This window comes from Guyanagaster necrorhizus (assembly GCF_019112545.1).
Source record: "Guyanagaster necrorhizus MCA 3950 unplaced genomic scaffold BT62scaffold_13, whole genome shotgun sequence".
NCBI lineage: Eukaryota > Fungi > Basidiomycota > Agaricomycetes > Agaricales > Physalacriaceae > Guyanagaster > Guyanagaster necrorhizus.
Window position 1 is genome coordinate 1,171,081 of NW_025064892.1, and position 17,585 is coordinate 1,188,665.

Sequence of the window (17,585 nt, forward strand, 5' to 3'; positions counted from 1 at the left end):
ACCCGGGAAGCCGACAAGTCACGGTTGTGAAGGGCCACCTAGACCAATCTCTCTCCAGTATTTGAGCTCATGCTTTTCTTCGCCGCCGCTGCGCTGGGCCTGTCCTTACCATCTCTTGTGGGAGCAATATCGCCGTCTTTCTCTGTACAGAACGATGCGTACGACAGTGGGCTGTTCACCCCAATGGAGGATTTGAACCTGCTCTCTTATTCAGAGTTCGCCACCTTGAGTCACCCGGCATTTCCAAATTACAGCGTTAGAATCAAGAAAACGGACTTTTGCGATGGTACTGTTGCGTAGGGCTTGCCGGACACGCTATTTCATCCACAGTCTGACGGCACTGTAGGGCCCATACAGGATACATCGACATTGAAGCAAGACACCTGTTCTTCTACTTCTTTGAGAGCAGGAGCGATCCGGATATTGACGACGTCATTTTCTGGACCAACGGAGGTACGCACTCTTCATTTGGATCGGTTTGTGGATATTACGATACAATTTTGTCCTAGGTCCCGGTGCCTCTTCCATGCTAGGGCTCTTCATGGAGCTTGGCCCTTGCCGGATTACCGATGACCGTGGTCCTGTTTTCCATAAAGAGTCCTGGAATTCTAATGCCAACATCTTTTTCGTCGACCAGCCTATTGGCGTAGGCTTCTCTTACGCTGACTATGGCGAAACTGTCGTAAGCAGACTGAAGATCTAACATAACCATCGCTCACTTTCTCAAGGGTACAACTGAAGAAGCCGCTAAGGATATTGCATCTTTCGTAGCCATCTTCTTCGAACATTTTACCAAGTTCAAAGGTCGCGGCTTCCACATGTCTGGGGAATCCTATGGCGTAAGAAATTTATCCTCGTCCCTACTTCACATGTCTAAACGTTTATAGGGACGTTACTTGCCGCTCTTTGCTTCTGCGGTATATGACCAAAATGCATACCTCATTGATGCTGGCCTTACACCAGTTAACCTGTCTTCGATCATGATTGGTCCGTATTTTGAATGTCTGTCGAAAACCAGTCTGAACGTGCCATCAGGAAACGGATTAACTGAATTCGCCACAATGACCTTGTCCTATTACGAGATGACGTGCACTTTTGCCTCCGTTCCTCCCGTTCTAGATATATCGTGCGTTCGCTGTGCCTTTTTTTTTTGCAACCCGCATCGATTATCAATGTAAAGAACATGTGTTCGCATGAAACAAGTGGTCGGTGATTCCCGCGTATCTTATCTTATTGGCACCGTTGACGCCCGTCGTGTCAGCTCCCTCGATGCCAGAAGTGGATGAAAGAGTCCTGCATCGACCAGTTTGACGACATCAACTGTGCAGCTGCGGCCAACTTCTGCTCAGATGAACTATTTGGACCGTTCAGCTCCACAAGTGCGTTTCCATTTCCACCAGTTCCTCATGCTCCCGAACCTTATATGATCAGACAAGAATCCATATGATATCAGTGTGGACTGCGATGGACCCATCGAAGAAACGCTTTGCTACCCCGTAACGAAGTACGCTTCCTTACCATTGCTTTCTTTAAACCTTCTCAATCCGCCCAGTAACATATCCGCCTACCTCGACCACCCCAGTGTTCGCACCAAACTAGGCGTCGACCCACACTTTGACGGACAAAACTTCAGCTCCGTCTCATGGGAGGTAAACAGTGCCTTCGTGACGACCATGGACGAGTACCATCAAACGCAACTGTATATCGCGGCCCTGCTGGAGCGCAAGGTACGGGTCCTTGTGTACGTAGGCAGCTATGATTTTATATGCAATTGGGTCGGGAACAATGCATGGACATTGGTGCTGGATTGGAGTGGTAAGGAAACGTTTGTAAATGAGGAGCTAAGGGAATGGTTCATTGGGGGAAAGAAGGCTGGTTTGACGAGGAGCAGCAAGGGCTTGACGTTTGCTACGATTGAAGGGGCGGGCCATATGGTGGGTGTCTCGTATTTGGATCATCATGATGTCCTAACGTGCATCAGGTACCTTATGACAAACCCCAGGAATCTCTAGAGCTTGTCAATCGCTGGCTGAAGGGACAGGCTTTATAAGTCGTATTCGCTCTTCTCTAAATTGATGTCCTAATTATCAGTGTATAACGTAGTATATTTACATGCGATATCCTGACGTACAAGTCTTGATGGAACTATAGAACTATTCTTCTGTAGGCCGGATCTGTCGTAAAACTTTCAGCCCATTGGTGTTTGGATCTGGAATATACGCGATCGACCTGGGAGACTTTATGGACGGTAAAGAATAGTCCAACACCGTAAGATTGTTGGATGGTAAGACTTCACCTGCTAATTACATAAATTCTTCCTGCACCTGTACACCAAGTTCAACGTGATGACCAGAAAATCCTAATGCTGAAACATACCCATGGTCCGCCTTCATCGTAGCGCTGGGGTGGCCTCTCCCAAAATGTCACCTTCTCCAACGCCTCCTTGTTTCTTATCGGGAAAACGATGCCGATCTCATAATTCTTTAACTGCATATTTTGTAAATCAGGTTAAGTAGTTTCATGCATAAATGTAAACGGACTCACGTTGAGGACCGGTCTAAAAGCACTCCCAGAAAGAGTTCCCCATGCCGAAGGGGTGAAATTATGCGATCCGAGGTAGCCCCATCCTATCGGAGCGTCCACCACCTGGCTATCGCTGTCTTCAGTATCAGAATCATCGACATCAACAGGGTTCTCGGATAGTAGACCAATAATCATCTGCGAAATCAGGTCAGATCTGGTCATGTACGTACGTATCTCATTACCTTGGTATGCATCAACACTTTTCCCGCACGACTTTTCGAATCATAAAACTTGTCCCTCGGGAAGTTCTTACCATTCCATTGAGCTCTTCGGCAAAATATCGTACCACCACCTTGCACACCGAGAGCACTCTCCTGCACAGTCTTCTTGCTCGGAAATATGATTTTGATGGAGGGATAAGGAAGTTTGGCGCGTTTAGCTTTGGGACCGTCGAGGTAATCCTGCGGGCTCTCGCCTCGTGCTGAATAGAAGAATTCGTTCACCCATTGAGTGGTGTAATTTCCGATAGAAGAGCCCTGTAAAATGTCAGAGCGGGTGAGAATCCTTGTATAAATACTTGCCTGGTACTCCACGTCTAGTTTTCTCGCAGTTTTTCCCTTCTTTGTTCGAAGACCAAGATTCCTTATGGCCATCATGAGTCTTATATGTCCTGTCCTACAAACGGCGCCATGAAGATCATAGAGTCCAGACGGATGCACCAAGACCTACAACGTGACCTCCGGCCAGCCGTCATGTTTCCCAGCAAGCGACGGAATCAAATGGACCTTGACTTTCGCAAAGTCCCACCGCGAACGTAGATCCTCAATCTTGCGAAGGGGAAGATTGGGATGCTAACGGAGAGTCAGTGCAGCATCTTAAACGGTGTGCATGACTCACCTCCTTTAGCATCAGCTCTAGTGCTTGTCTTGCATTGACACCGTGCAGCACTCGTTGCATTGTCGCTGGAAAATCGTCCGCTTTGAGGTCGCTGGCAATCCGAGTTCCGCGGGGAGGGATATCTTGCAGCCATACGACCTGTGGTATAGTTCAGAGTGACACGAAGGCAGTCAAAATACAAAATCGTACGTTTTCAATGTCTCTATAGTCAAATGGGACCAGATTCGCCGTGGAGATGACCACGCGTAACCTACCCGTCTTGTAAAATATCTGTGCTTCGTTTGGACGTCACGTATGCTGGTCGTTGAATAAAACACCTACAATCATAAACTACAGACGACCGTGGTCAACGGAATGAACGTATATGAGGGATACGGCGCAAACCTTCATATGCATACATCCGTAAGGCCCATTGAGCTTGGGCACTGTCTTAATCCAATTTGGGAGAACATTCCGCATCCCCTCTGATTCCCCATGCGCGATAAAGATCACTGGGACCTCACGCTCAAAAAATTGGTAAATCCAAGATATGTCGTGAGCATAAGTAGACAGAATGGCGAAAGATATGTCAGATTTCTGTCAAATCATCTCCCGAGTCAGCATCTGACATCCAAAAAAAAAAAGAAATCCATACTGGGCCCAAAATTTCTGTCAATCGGAACGTGGCTTTTCTATCTCGTCTAGGCTCTGCAAGTCGCGTCGCTGTTGGCCTTATTTCTCCTTCAAAAAAGAGCTGATCCGTGAGCGGTATAGGCGCGGAGGAAGATGTCTTCGTGTTCCGAGACGTTGAAGGCTCCACAATCTGTATCTCTTCATCATCGTCATTCTTCGCGGACTTCCCCTTCCCAGTGGCTTGAAGATATCGCTGTTGGCGCTCCCGTCTTTCCTTCTCTAGCTGCGCTCTTTCTGAAAGAAAAGAAGATTGAGGACCTGATAACTCCCGTGCCTTCGAAAGCTCCACTGGTTGCGTCTTCAATGCCTGCTGTACCTGCTCGTCGTCGTCATCATCCGAGCTGATCACGATAGTCTCAAGAAAATGTGGAGGTGATTTGGCTCTGGCTTTGGCTCTGGATTGTTGAAGACTGAGTGCAATGGCCCTTTGTATCTCGTCATCGTCAAAATCCATGGTGGTAGTGATGATGGCTTAAGAGAAAGAGATTTAATTGGCTACCTTCCTTGACGCGCTGGAGTCCGCGCGGGTATCACGTGGCTCAAAGTGGCCTGTAACGAAAGCGAGACACGTCACGGTTTCGTCACGCGAGGACCCTTAGTCGAGCGAAGCAAAGACCAGGTAAGCGATACTTCGATTCGAGAAAAAGTCGTCTAATCTAACACAAGGAGGTTTATATACTCGTAGAGAAATCAAATACGGAGGGAACCGGGAAGGATAGGGTGAGTAAGATAAGATATCAAGTAATTTGCTGAGCGTAATGTCGAAAAAGGGGTATAGCAAGATAACGGGTGAATTAGAAGTGATAAGAGGGTCGACGTCGTTCGATGTGTTACATGGCCCCTGGAACCTTGCCTCGCGCCATAGAACTGCGAATACGACGAATCTTTCTTGCAGATGACTTGTAGGCATTGCTGCTAGCGATAAATTGCGCCGTTCACGTTTAATTCTCTTTATTTCGGATTCTGGAGTACTGCACTGCCTTTTACTCGTGTGTTGTCCGATCTTCCGGTCTTCAAGTTAAAAATCCATACTAGACCCAGTTCATTGATTCTCTGTTATCGACTCGGGCTATTTGGTAACGAGAATAACAAATCCCTGCTGTTTCGTCCTCATGGGAAGACGGACCTAATCAAATTTCCTAGGATGCAGTAAGCAAGACTCAAGCTCATCGAACGGCTTACTCCAAAGCTGGGCCTTTTTAAGCGATCGTGGCTACTTCTCGCGGTCATGCAGCTCTTCTCCCCACTAGACTGGTCTAACAGTGGTCTAACCTGGTCTTCCTTCTGGGTTGGTCTAACCTCTCGAACCGGTCTGACCGCTCGACTGGTCCCACGGCCAGTCTTGACTAGCCACGTCAGCAGCTCCCCTCTTCTCTGATTCCTCAGCAGCCTCAGTCTTCCGCTCTGTCAGTCCGCGAGCTGGCCGAGCATGCTCTTAACCTATCTAGGACCTTGACAGCCACACTTGAAGGCTGGAGCTACCTGACTGTGGGTTCTTGGGCAACTCGACGAGTTAGCGACGCCGTATTGCGGCCTAGACCTTGTGTCTGCTTGCATTTATCGTACCCGTCGTAGAGTTTCGTGCCATATCAGTCAGGATGGCTTTGAATGTCTATCTAGCTCCTACAGAGTCGAACACATTAGAGGTCAATGGCCCTTTGTATCTCGTCATGGTCAAAATCCATGGTGGTGGTGATGATGGCTTAAGAGAAAGAGATTTAATTGGCTACCTTCCTTGATGCGCTGAAGTCCGCGCGGGTATCATGTGGCTCAAAGTGGCCTCTGGAACCTTGCCCCGCGCCATAGAACTGCAAATAGAAGTCAAGAAAGGAAACTTGGAAAGAAGAGAAGTGAAGGGAGGCATCAAGAGGAGAGAAGCTGAAACAAGAGGAAACAATGTTATGTTAGTATTAAGGTTAGTAGTAAATGAGGCACTTCAGTCCATCAAACGTAAGGAAAAACTTGCAAAGTAACAATACCATTTCGCAGCAGCATATCACATAGGTGTAAGTACATCATAAGTAATCAAGTAAGAGAAGGAGACAAGGGGTTAATACCATAGTGTGAAAGAAGCCACATCACATCCAGCATGAGACTGAATGCCATACAAAGGAAGTATCTGGTACCTAGTCTCTGACAATGAGTCCATAGATAAAGAAGAATGAAGAGTTAAAAAAATGAGATCATACAAGAAGAAACAGGTGGGAAGACAGGGAAAGAGAGAATGACAAGAAGTCATGGAAAACTTGAAGAGAGGAAGAAATAAGCTGGCTTCAGGATCTGAAGAGCAGATGGTGTTTAAGCATTGAGGGAGGGAGAGAGGTTAGCCTTGAGACCATGCTCCAACATACACTTGAGGAGGAAGTTGATAGAGGTAAGATAGGTGCAGTCGAACTCTTCAGTGTCTCCAGCACCACCAGTGAGCAAGCCAGCCAACCTGCCCTTGCCATCAACGACAGCTGAGCCAGAGTCACCAGGGCTGGAGAAGGCATGTGACTCAGAGTTGAAAGGCAAAATGGTGACTACCCTCGATGTCTGAATGGGCTGGCCCTTTAAGTAGAATCTGGTGAAGGAACGGATGGTGTTGAGGCGTCCGATGGTGAGGTCAGAAGCATAGCCACGCTTGATGACCATAATGCATGGATCATTGTCATGATTGACAGTCTTCCAGCTAGGCTTCCACATTTCCTCATCTGAAATAGTGCCATCAAACTTGAGGAGATAGTTTTCTAGAAACCTGGATAAAGATGGGTCGATAGAGTTGAAAAGCACCCAGGTCCTCAATGCATCAGGAAACATCTGGACTGTGAACTTCTCGACAGGGATGGTAGTGCCAAGGTCAATAACATTTCCAACAAAGTTGTTCAGGTTGATCTTGGAATCATCAATCTCAATCACTGCCCAGTCCTCCATGAACCCTTCCTCTCCAACACCAAAACTAATAGGAGGAGACAGGACAATATGGCCAAGGACACGGTTCTCCTGCTTTTTCCAGTCCCTAGAGACATCTGCAAGAAACTTCTTGAGGGCTCTGATTGCCTTGCTTGCCTCCTCCAACTGAGGCAGAACATGCTTCTGCTTTGCCACAGCATTCTTCTCACCCTTCTGCTTAGCATACTCTAACTGGTCCCAAAGATCCTCAATAATCATATGCTTCCTGCCGATCTCAAACTCAATGGCATTGATATACTTCTCAATAGCAGCATCACCAAACAGCAAGATATCCCTATGAGGCTGGCTGGAGTTGCAGTGCTGGTAGAGCTCATTAGAATCCCTATCAGAGTGGAAGACAACATGTCTGGCTGTGACAAGATAAATCTTGCCAGGGTTGCGAGGGTCTGAGATGAAGAATCCACCAGTTCCCTCAATGGTTGGGGAATCTTTGGCACAGATAGGGAGACCAAGGGCAGTGGAGAAAGGCTCTTGGGCCTGGGCAGTAGCATTGTAGGTGGAGAAAGGCCTGTACATCTTGGGACCAGCAGAGTAGCTGATCTCTGACTCACGAATTTCAACATGGACATCATTTATGTTGTAAGCAGAAAGGATATTCTTGCAGTGAGTTGCAACCTCCACACCATCCTTGGCAGAGAGAGAGCCAGGGACAACTCCCATCCATATGATAACGGGAGGGGAAGACTCATCAACATACCCCATGCGAACTGGGTCCAGACTTGTCATCTTCACCCCCTTGAAGTCCAAATAGTCAATCATGGCAGGACCAACTGTGGCCTCCCAGATCTCTCTAAGAGGGTGCAGGCCGACAGGACTAGACTCCTTGGGAATAAGGTATGCTTCGGGGCCCATCGGCTCGACCCAGATGTCGGCGCTGGAGCGAGCGACCAAAGTCGGCCGAGAGGGTAAGCCGTAATAGAAGCACCTGGCCTCGACAGGCGAAGGAGGGTACGGAGCGCTGATGGGAAGAGTGGCAAGCGAGTCATTAGCGGCGGCCATAGTGGTGATAAACGTGGTAGACGCTGGGAGAAGAGAACACGAAAGGAGAAGTTGAGGACGGGGAAGCAGCAAAGGAGAAACGGAACTCACTTGACGAAAGAATTGAGCGGCTGGAACCTTTGTGAAACAGCGTGCTACTCCGAATTTCCGGGTGCGCGGGATGTAATATTGTCATTATCTCCATGCGGTTGAGAGATCGAGGTCATGAGTTGCGAGGCTAAACTCCTAGAGCATAGACCCACACCGTTCCTACGAGCAACCCCTTTCATCCCAGACGGCGGAGCTTGACCCGGGATGCAGTCTCGTCCCACGCACAGAGGCCCACTCGTCACGATGCTATTGTCGCTCTTACCCTACCGGATACAAAAAGCAATTCTTCTTTATGATAGCTCTACCCACGTACAATGGTGCCAGGAATCATTATTTAAGACGGAGCGCCAGTACGCAAAGGTAATTCCTCTGCGTGCTAGGGACTTCTCACCTACTTCTTCAGACGTAATCATACACCAAGAGAATGGAACACATATCACACAATCCTCCAGCTCTTGTTCATCAAGACCTCTCCTCAGCTGTTGCCGTCCCATTACATCAGTTCTATCGCCCGGCGACTGGGAAGGATCGATACAGTCGCGTCGAGCGGTACCAGCTCGAAACCCATCTTCTCACTGCTCAAATTGAAACTCTGCAATCTCACGTCACGGCCTACATCAACGACCAACCTCCTAACGACCTAAACTACACCCCTAACCCGCTTTCTATTATCGCGACCCGACACAGTAGCGAACGAGATGAGATCAAGTCCTCCCGGGACCTCGCAAAAGAGGTTCAGAAACTGAGGATGAGAAGGGAAGAACTCTTAGCTGCGAGGGAACGGATGAAGACTGAATATGAAGAACGTCAACTCTCAAGGCGAATCAGATATCCACCTTCTCGGATGGACAGAGTTCCTCGGTGATCAAGCAATTCCGGTGTTTCCTCCGATCTTCTTGACCGGGCGATGCTTACTGGCAGCTACAGCATCGTCACGTATTCGCGTAGCTATTTTCACCCAAAATTTTCCCTTGGAAATTTGCGTCGCAGGTGTTGTGACTGGATATATACCAGCATGTACGGACATGTAATGCATGCCAGCTTATGGACCTATGGTGAAGCGAGTGAAATGCATTAAGTGATTATAGATGTTTCGACATCACCAAGAATCTACAGAAGATACAAGTACAACTGTCCGCAGCAATCTCTCAATCCAATCGACCGGCCTTGCCTCGATAATGGCGATCATCCGGGAGATCCGACAAAATCCACCTCCTTATAGCAAGAATAACAACGACAAAGCCAAAACCAACGAAAAAGACCGTTCGGAGTGGATTGTTCACCACATAGCCTTCAATGGCTACTGCTTTGCCATTTAAATACTGCTCAGAAGTGTCAGCATTCCTTATGTATATGTGTAAGAGGAAGAACATACCCTCGCTAGTCTTTCCACAGTATTTTCAGAATGTAGGGGTGTAATCTTGCCCCTGGCAGCTCCTTCGATAGCCGAGAACATCCCCTTCTCATTCGATAGATTGATAGGCTTTCCCTCGGCGTCGACGTTCCAATAGATCAATGCATGATGATCAGCAATAACCACCTCCACATCATCCAATGCCTTGCTCCGTGTCTTGATTCCATACATGCTCTTCATCCAGTCCTTCCACCGTTCAATATCCATCCATGCGAACACGACCTCTCGGTTTACACTACTTTTTGAACGGAAGGACGCGGATATCTCTTCGAACCTCTGCTTCACGAGATCCTTCTTCTCTGCGGAAACGCCCGCAAGAACAACAAGCGGGTGGGAGGGAGCTTTCATGATCGATTGAAACGTATCTTGCGTCAACTCTGATGTCGATGGTAGTCTGTTTGCAAGGAGCCAGGTGAGGACGCCGTTGACGTCCATGGTAGTGTATACAGAGGTCGGTGTGTCAGAGTCGTGATCTTTGAATGCGATCAGAGACCAAGCGGATGAGGCGGGGATGGAATATCGAGCAGTTAGAGATTCAGAGGCGTTCGCGATGGTGTAGACGGTGGGCGAGCCAAGGAGAGAAGAGAAGGTGGGGGTCAGGTAGGTTACGATATCATTATCGGTGTGAAGCAGGACGTAGATGATGTCGTCCTTGGCGATATAATGTTCAAGATCTTCTGGGTCGATAGCCTTCATGGCCCTGAAACAGCAGTCAATAGGGAAAAACGGGGTACGGAGACGGCACTGACGGGCCGCTGGCCCTCTCAGCAAAGGCAGCAAGCTGCTCGAGTTTTCGTCCGTTTGTGTACTCATTCTTGGCGCCAGTAATAGAATAGTACATTAGTGATGGATATCCTTGCACTTCCTGGGAGGTGCATAAAGCTTTGTGATCCTCGCATTTGACTTCGGTAATGGTCAGTTAGTTCTGCATTTGTTTTGCTAGCTTCTTCCATGTCGGAGCAAGCTTCTTGCAATGCCCACACCTTCAAACGAACGTCAATCAAGTTATTCGAGATGGAAGACTTCGCCACCTACCATGGAGCGAAAAATTTGATGAAAGCAGGGCCCTCGGAAAGGGTGGTTTCAAATGTGTTATCATCCAGTGACAAAACGACTCCTTTTGGATTCGGGAGCTTCTCAACCATGGGCTGTTGCTGGGACGGCGGTGGTGGTGGCGCATGACTCTTGATGAACGACACCAAAATGTCGAGATCTCTGGAGCCCTTGAACGGCTCGACAAGTTTTCCATCCTTGTACAAATTCAACGTAGGATATCCCTTGATACCATTTCCTGAACAGAGATCTACTGTCGCAATTAGTAATGCACGACAATCGAGAGCACCTCAACGCACCTCCATTTACTGCACAGTTGACCTACACAAGCTTCACACTCGGCACTCCCTCTGCGCTCATCGTCACAAGCTGTTCCAAGGCCGGAGCGAATTTTCTACAGTGACCACAGTACGGAGAGAAATACTCGATGAACCAGACGCCACGGGCGATGGTCGTGTCGAAATTATCGGGTGTCAATACCGAGGTCTTGACGGGTACGGCGGTGCGTGTCAGCACCAATGATGTGGGGAGCAGCGACCGAAGGGAGGTCGTGGAACAGTCGGCCGAATTTCATGTTGGTGGTAAGGAGCAGAGTAACGTGATTCCATGGATGTCTTCACTTTCGCCCACCTTGACCACAATCAAGTCGCCCATATCGCGCTGTATTCTCCTGTCAACAACTCCAGCAATATTAGGAATCGGATTGTCGCCGCCGCCAGAGCAGATGGTCACGAAGGCGAAAAAGAACGAGATGAGGTGAATTTTGCCTTTGTCGATGCGACACTAGTCGGTATCATTTCATGCTTCACTGGCTGGTTTGACGACAATTTTCTTAGATTACCAGCCGGCTTCATCTAGAGACTGCGATATACCAAGCCATCCTCACGGAATCTTAGGGATCGTTGCGGACAAAAACTGTTCATTCCGAGATTCTGTGGGCACTCAATCCAACCAATAACGTGTGTTGTATACTCTGCGAGACAGAATTCAAGCTCATCAATGTGCAGATAACAGAAGCCATCCGTCGATACGGAATTTCAGACAAGACTATTTCACTTCTTGTTATCCACGTATCAAATGCTGGGCTGTCCACGTCGGCAGTACAAGAGAAACTTGCACGTGTGGTAGACGGAACTATGTTGCCATTGTCTTCCCTCCAGAATTTCACCGATTGGACCACGATCAAGAAAGTAAGCTGCCCTCAAACATTATCCATGTTACAGCCACTTAGTATGAATGAATGTACATCAGTATTACAAACTAGATCAAGAAAAGGCCCTTATCGCGACAAGAGACGACCTTTCGAAACAGCATGCCGTTATCGACGACATCGTCGTGAGCTCGGTTGCCATGAAGAGTGTCATGGGATGACTGCTGCGCCTATGTAGTGTAATTGTCCGTCTGAAGGCGTCCAGGACATCATCAGTTCTTGACCCCACCCCCTTGCGACAGGCCACAGTCTACCATCTACCATTGAGGGCCCTTCCACCGACCTCATTCTTCTGTTAATGGTCTTTGTTTCCGACTCAGGGTGGTTCAGTACCTTCTCGAGGCTCGTAATCAATTAAAGTCAGACCTATATCCTTTCGTATACTGTTAACGAGTCCTTGAGCGTCTGTCTACGATAAAGGAAAATCCTACCATCGATGGTCGTTCTATGATCCAGATTTCATCCACGCCCCTTGTTTGTCACCAAGGCCGGATTTAAGATGCTATCATTTATGCGATCTGTGCCTATAAATGTCACACCCTGACTGAAAGAACCATCAAGCTTTATCTTGTCCATCTATATGCCACCGCAGCCACTTACAACCGAAGCCTTGGAGGCTCATAACTTCCAATATGCCGTCCAATCTGCACTTCAAAGCTATGAGGCGAGTCTCATGATATTCTTCTACAAAGGCTGTATTGAACCTGCATGTAGAAACAAGTCATACAGTGGAAAGAATACGGATCGTCAAAGACAGGGAGTGTAACTATCCGTTGTGGCGGCTGTAGACAACATTTCCAGGCACCCGAAATAATGAAGATGAATTTACTATGCCCCAGTTGTATGTGCCATGAGGCGGACTCTTTGATGAATACGCGGATGAGAAATTCGGTAAGCATACTAATCCCCATGAAACCCGGTCTGACCCATACCTCACAGCACAATGAAAACAACTATTCGCCTTGGCATAGTAGCTGCCCGTGCAAGCGACCTCTGCGTTCCTTTGTTCTTTGCACTTGCACGGAACCTTGCCTGAATGACCTGTACATGAGGGCGGAAGGATACGATCGATTAGTTGCTAAATACCACAAAGCCCTGAGCCTTCTCGAGGACACCCGATATCAGCTCTATTGTTTCCTCTCTTTTCAGCCACTTCCCGAAAGTCATGAGAAATATCTATTGTCCAGCAACGAGGCGTTCATCGAGAAGCAGTGGCCAGGCCTACCTGACTCGGTAAATATGAAAGCGACGGATATTAGTCGGGATGACTACCGGTTCATGCAGAGAGCCCTCCGAAACGTTATTGGAGAGCTATATGCTTTGGAGCAGTTGAAGGTCACAGCTATTGGCCAGACGTTCATAAGAAGCTTTCCAAAGGAATTACAGCATTCCTTTGGTAATGATGCTCTGATTCCTGGCCCATTTTTGACTCATCGAGATATGGCTTTAAGAATTTGGATGCGTTCCAGAAAAGAGGGAGATTGGTGGAATTATGCGAGAGTGCGTTAGTTCATATCCAGATTGCACGGCGACTGAATTCTTGTATAGGACAAATACCCCTCACCTCCGGATGGTTTCAGGGAGTACTGTGATGACGAGCACCCTGATCGAATCGGAAACTGGTACTTCGAGATTTGGGTTCGCTTTCTCTCGTCAAAGAAGCTTCCACATTTACTAAAATATTCAAGCAGCGCCGGTACAAGGAATTTGAAGGTGGACAAGACGAAGCTCAAGGCCGACATCAATGGTCGCCACATGTGCAACCAGTGATTGGTAGCTCTCAGACAAGCGAAGAAGTAGGGGTAAGTCTCTGCTTCGGGTTTTCTATGGCTCGCAACTGACCATCCATAGTTCGCCAGTAAACGCACAGAGAGACCCCACAAACGACAGCGATTACCATCACAGTCTACTACGATTACGAGGATGATCCTCGATACTTTATGATGACGTACAACTTGTCATTGATAAGTTATTACAATGAACTCAGACATAAACACAGCTGTGAGTGATTCAATGAATGGGCTCTACCCAGCCCAACCTAAGTTCCTATTTCGATGTGCAAGACTCATGTCGGCTTTCGCATATAGTCGAATGATGCCTACTCCTCCTTGTTCCGCAAAGTCCATGGTTCGGAGATCACTTGGCCAAAAGATCTTCCTGGGTACCACGGCGTTTACGAATCGAAGGTGAAAGAGCCGGTAAGGAGGGTTTCAAGAGGGGAGACATCGATTTTGGCCAAACGCAAGGTGAAGAGTAGATTTAGAGCCGAGAGGTGTATGACTTTGGTGAAATTTAGGTTTGCTTCTTTGTTGATGTAATCGACGATGAAGGATTTGTCCCAAGAGGTCCCACGGTCAAACCACCGGGAAAAAGGTTCAGATATTTCCTCCAATTGCGACGTTCCATCGCGCTGGGGGCCTTTGATGATAGAGTGGCGACAGCATATCATCGATTTTGAGGTCTATCGTGTGAGTTGTTGCGCTACGCTGTCCAGTCCGCATAGCTAAAGGCTATGGTTTCAGACTACATTTCACACTCCTGGGTTTAGAGAATATCATCGACGAATGCAACTTTTTATTCTGCTATATATCGAAGCTGGGTCTTATATCAACGAAGATGAAGATCAATGGGAATTTGTCGTTTTGTGCGTCGTGCTCAGTTGTCGGCGCTGATCATGCTTATGACTTGCTTTCTAGATACGAGAAACGCAGACGGCGGGATGGAAGTTTCACGTATCATTTCGTGGGCTACTCGTCCCTGTACAACTTCTACCATTTCCCAGAAAAATTCAGGTTACGACTGAGGTACGTCGACAGGCATGAGTTCATTAACATTCATTTATGAAATTTCATAGTCAATTCGTTATTCTCTCCTCATATCAGCGACAAAGCCCACGGATGTAAGGGTCAAGGGTCATTTCGGCAAAGGCGATTTTTTGGCTCACTGAATGCTTTACAGCTGCGCTATATTCAGCCATCTATCAATACATCCTATCTCAAGGTCATATAGCAGAACTGACAGTGGAAGATCCTGCTGAAGCGTTTGAAGACCTTCGCGACAAAAACGACTTACAGATGCTCTTTGCCCACACCAAGTTTATGCAAGAAGGATTCGGTGGCGATGGCCTATCGCACGGTGGGGGGCGAGTTGGCGGGGTAGGTAAAAGTGGTCGAAGTGGTCGTGGCGGACATTCCGAGAAGGGGAAACTCGGACCTCCGGTTGACAAGCATTGGGCAGAGAAGTGGAGACGGGAACTCAAGATTGCCGGTGTAGGTGTTCCTCTATCAGCTGTGGTCGAACCTGACAAAGAACCCAACAGCGCCAATTCCATCGTCTGATTGAGATGCTCATCCTGTCGCGGTTAGACCCAGCTGACCTTCGAGCATATCGGCTTCAAGTCAAAGAACGCCTCTACAGATTTAACTTTGTGAGTATCCTTCCCGTCTGTATGACAGACACTAATATGACCTGTCAACAGGAAACTCTTGCGCAGCTGGAGAAGGACGAGCGGTTGGAGAAGCTGGAGGAAACGTTCCAGAGTGTTCGGGAGGACTATTCGCGGATTTTAGCTTTGGTTAGATGACTTGACGCCATGTACTAACTTCAGTGTGGAAGGTACTTATGCTTACATCGCTTACGGTGTTGTCAAAAAAAGTTCGGGCCGAAGTGTGAGAAGAACGGTATCCAGTGACTACATCTAGCTTTGTGCTCTGTCCTATCTGTTCAACGTCAAAGCTTCGTCCCTGCGATATTTCGGTTCGGCAGTGCATCCTTTTCTCCGACGGGCCGTGGAGGTAAGCGCTATGACCGGTGGGTGTTGTTGTATAAAAGCTGACATTCCTGGGTTACAGCATCCCTCAATGGCATCACCAGAATCACCCTTCAAAATATCCATCCCGGACGAGAAACTCAAGCTCCTACAGCAGAAACTTGCGTTGGTTACATTTCCGGATGAACTTGAAGACTCCGGAACGAAATATGGCGCGCCGTTGAAGGATATTCAACGTCTGGTGGTTCGGTGGAAAGGCGGCTTCGACTGGCGAGCTCAAGAGGCCGCTCTCAACGCGGAGCTCCCGCAGTTCACCCGCGACATTGAGGTCGAGGGTTTTGGGGTGCTGAACATTCACTATGTGCATAAGAAGAGCGAGGTCGAGGGTGCTGTGCCGTTGCTCTTCGTTCATGGCTGTACCTGGCTTGCTGCTACTTGATTGGCTCATGTGTTAACTTTTACCTTGCAGGGCCGGGAAGCTTCATCGAAGTCCGCAAGATTCTCCCACTTCTGACGGCGTCGTCGCCGGACCATCCGAGTTTCCATGTCGTCGCGCTCAGCTTGCCGGGGTACGGGTTTTCAGAGGCCAGCAAAAAGCAAGGATTTCGACTTGCACAGTATGCTGAGGTGCTGCTCTCCACCGACGGTGACCGTTATTACATTTCAATATCGCTGACCCGAAGGAACATCGCAGGTTGCCAACAAGCTCATGCTGGCTCTGGGCTACAATGAATATGGTACGTGTCCGTGACTACCCTTTCGGATGTGTCTTCTAATTTTACGCTTCCAGTCGCTCAAGGTGGAGATTGGGGAAGCATGGTGAGTGCTGTCTTCAGTTGAAGCATCTATTGTTACCATGCTAACCGCAATCGCAAAGATCACGCGAAAAATCGCTCAAGTCTACGGGGGCAAGCATAGCAAAGCTTGGCATAGCAACATGGCTCTGCAAGTATCCTTCTTCGCTTCATCATTCGACGATCCTGATCGTCTACAGCGGTCGCCCTCCGACTCTGCACGAGCCCATACTGTACCTACGGCACCTCTTGACGCCGTACACAGCTGCTGAGAAAGCCGGGTTCGCTCGCGCCCAGTGGTTCCGCGCCAAAGGCACCGGCTACTCGGCGGAACATTCTACGCAGCCCCAAACACTGGGATATTCGCTCGCCGATTCTCCCGTAGGTCTCCTCGCGTGGATTTTCGAAAAGCTCGTCAACTGGACAGATGAGTACCCTTGGGATGATGACGAAGGTGAGGTGGGGGTGGTGGCCCGGGAAACTTATTCACTCTCCCAATTGTCGCTTATCTGGATATGTGTTTTTTTTTTCCAGTCCTAACATGGATCTCCATCTATTTGTTCTCGCGATCAGGTCCTACAGCGTCCATACGCATATACTACGAGGTTTTCGGGTCGTCTGAGCTCCCTTTGCAGTCTGTATTGGGAGAAAAACCGGCTATTCCACATGGCATATCGTACTTTCCGAAGGAACTTATCTCTCTCCCTCGTCTGTAAGTACTTTTCATACAGTGTCCCGGAGCAGAAGCCTGTACTGAGCCGTCGTCACACAGCTGGAGTCATACCACCAGTAACGTCGTTTTTGAATCTGAACATGCTGGCGGCGGACACTTTGCGGCGCATGAAAAGCCTCAGGCGTTGGTGGATGATTTGAGGAAAATGTTTGGGAAGGGAGGACCTGCTTTTGGGGTCGTACCTGGGAAGACTGGTTATAGGTGAGAGGTGCGGGGGGGAACCATGTTTGATGCCCGGCTGATGAGCTTCCTAAGCCGTGGCAAGCAGGCTTACAGGACGAAGCTGTAGTTTTGTATGTGTGTTAAGATATTCAAGGAATGTATCAGTGCGTTTTTTTCACAATTATGGTTGTCGGTGCCCAGGAGCTTGCATTCTCTGTCAAGTTCTTTCCAAGTTGTGAATCGTTAAGGATTTTATCTCAAACTGCCTTTGACATGGACATTTGGTATGGAAGAAAGGGATATAGGTGCTAATTTCG

General features: G+C 48.3%; 10 protein-coding genes across 10 annotated transcripts; 7 read left to right on the forward strand and 3 right to left on the reverse strand.

Moving 5' to 3' along the window:
* Positions 1-32: 32 nt before the first annotated feature.
* On the forward strand, positions 33-2,200 carry BT62DRAFT_932502 (serine carboxypeptidase). The gene is made up of 11 exons (XM_043186365.1): positions 33-296; positions 347-453; positions 510-682; positions 729-839; positions 888-987; positions 1,036-1,126; positions 1,181-1,205; positions 1,262-1,379; positions 1,432-1,504; positions 1,553-1,934; positions 1,982-2,200. Exons 1-11 carry the CDS (start codon positions 70-72, stop codon positions 2,048-2,050), a joined length of 1,476 nt encoding a protein of 491 aa, XP_043039641.1. The 5' UTR covers positions 33-69; the 3' UTR covers positions 2,051-2,200.
* Positions 1,822-4,706, reverse strand: BT62DRAFT_932504 (phospholipase D/nuclease). Its single transcript, XM_043186366.1, has 13 exons — positions 4,055-4,706; positions 3,805-3,996; positions 3,742-3,750; positions 3,610-3,690; positions 3,421-3,558; positions 3,253-3,374; positions 3,105-3,198; positions 2,766-3,059; positions 2,545-2,718; positions 2,377-2,487; positions 2,297-2,324; positions 2,132-2,238; positions 1,822-2,080 (listed from the first exon to the last, which is right to left on the reverse strand). Exons 1-11 carry the CDS (start codon positions 4,544-4,546, stop codon positions 2,304-2,306), a joined length of 1,728 nt encoding a protein of 575 aa, XP_043039642.1. The 5' UTR covers positions 4,547-4,706; the 3' UTR covers positions 1,822-2,080; positions 2,132-2,238; positions 2,297-2,303.
* A 1,432-nt stretch (positions 4,707-6,138) lies between these two features.
* BT62DRAFT_932507 (uncharacterized protein) lies at positions 6,139-8,323 on the reverse strand. Its single transcript, XM_043186367.1, has 2 exons — positions 8,134-8,323; positions 6,139-8,066 (listed from the first exon to the last, which is right to left on the reverse strand). The coding sequence occupies exon 2, from the start codon at positions 8,041-8,043 to the stop codon at positions 6,391-6,393; it is 1,653 nt and encodes a 550-aa protein (XP_043039643.1). The 5' UTR covers positions 8,044-8,066; positions 8,134-8,323; the 3' UTR covers positions 6,139-6,390.
* Positions 8,324-8,453: 130 nt separating this feature from the next.
* Positions 8,454-9,033, forward strand: BT62DRAFT_932509 (uncharacterized protein). Its single transcript, XM_043186368.1, has one exon. It carries the CDS (start codon positions 8,558-8,560, stop codon positions 8,996-8,998), a length of 441 nt encoding a protein of 146 aa, XP_043039644.1. The 5' UTR covers positions 8,454-8,557; the 3' UTR covers positions 8,999-9,033.
* A 248-nt stretch (positions 9,034-9,281) lies between these two features.
* BT62DRAFT_980996 (thioredoxin-domain-containing protein) lies at positions 9,282-11,254 on the reverse strand (the record flags this gene model as incomplete). Its single annotated transcript, XM_043189556.1, has 8 exons — positions 9,282-9,455; positions 9,509-10,247; positions 10,297-10,450; positions 10,529-10,530; positions 10,583-10,850; positions 10,900-10,921; positions 10,946-11,086; positions 11,231-11,254. 8 exons carry the CDS (start codon positions 11,252-11,254, stop codon positions 9,282-9,284), a joined length of 1,524 nt encoding a protein of 507 aa, XP_043039645.1.
* Positions 11,255-11,434: 180 nt separating this feature from the next.
* BT62DRAFT_932512 (uncharacterized protein) lies at positions 11,435-12,383 on the forward strand. The gene is made up of 3 exons (XM_043186369.1): positions 11,435-11,559; positions 11,608-11,790; positions 11,852-12,383. Exons 2-3 carry the CDS (start codon positions 11,737-11,739, stop codon positions 11,969-11,971), a joined length of 174 nt encoding a protein of 57 aa, XP_043039646.1. The 5' UTR covers positions 11,435-11,559; positions 11,608-11,736; the 3' UTR covers positions 11,972-12,383.
* A 294-nt stretch (positions 12,384-12,677) lies between these two features.
* Positions 12,678-13,944, forward strand: BT62DRAFT_155785 (uncharacterized protein). The gene is made up of 5 exons (XM_043179872.1): positions 12,678-12,701; positions 12,782-13,310; positions 13,359-13,448; positions 13,502-13,612; positions 13,662-13,944. The coding sequence occupies exons 2-5, from the start codon at positions 12,858-12,860 to the stop codon at positions 13,752-13,754; spliced, it is 747 nt and encodes a 248-aa protein (XP_043039647.1). The 5' UTR covers positions 12,678-12,701; positions 12,782-12,857; the 3' UTR covers positions 13,755-13,944.
* Positions 13,945-13,987: 43 nt separating this feature from the next.
* On the forward strand, positions 13,988-15,081 carry BT62DRAFT_155595 (acyl-CoA N-acyltransferase). Its single transcript, XM_043179871.1, has 6 exons — positions 13,988-14,278; positions 14,333-14,454; positions 14,507-14,614; positions 14,665-14,709; positions 14,769-14,810; positions 14,859-15,081. The coding sequence occupies exons 1-6, from the start codon at positions 14,135-14,137 to the stop codon at positions 14,971-14,973; spliced, it is 576 nt and encodes a 191-aa protein (XP_043039648.1). The 5' UTR covers positions 13,988-14,134; the 3' UTR covers positions 14,974-15,081.
* Positions 15,064-15,478, forward strand: BT62DRAFT_155548 (uncharacterized protein). The gene has a single exon (XM_043179870.1). It carries the CDS (start codon positions 15,154-15,156, stop codon positions 15,391-15,393), a length of 240 nt encoding a protein of 79 aa, XP_043039649.1. The 5' UTR covers positions 15,064-15,153; the 3' UTR covers positions 15,394-15,478.
* A 192-nt stretch (positions 15,479-15,670) lies between these two features.
* BT62DRAFT_895289 (alpha/beta-hydrolase) lies at positions 15,671-17,311 on the forward strand (the record flags this gene model as incomplete). The annotated part of the gene is made up of 8 exons (XM_043183211.1): positions 15,671-15,995; positions 16,049-16,206; positions 16,274-16,316; positions 16,370-16,398; positions 16,457-16,528; positions 16,599-16,827; positions 16,908-17,085; positions 17,146-17,311. 8 exons carry the CDS (start codon positions 15,671-15,673, stop codon positions 17,309-17,311), a joined length of 1,200 nt encoding a protein of 399 aa, XP_043039650.1.
* Positions 17,312-17,585: the final 274 nt, after the last annotated feature.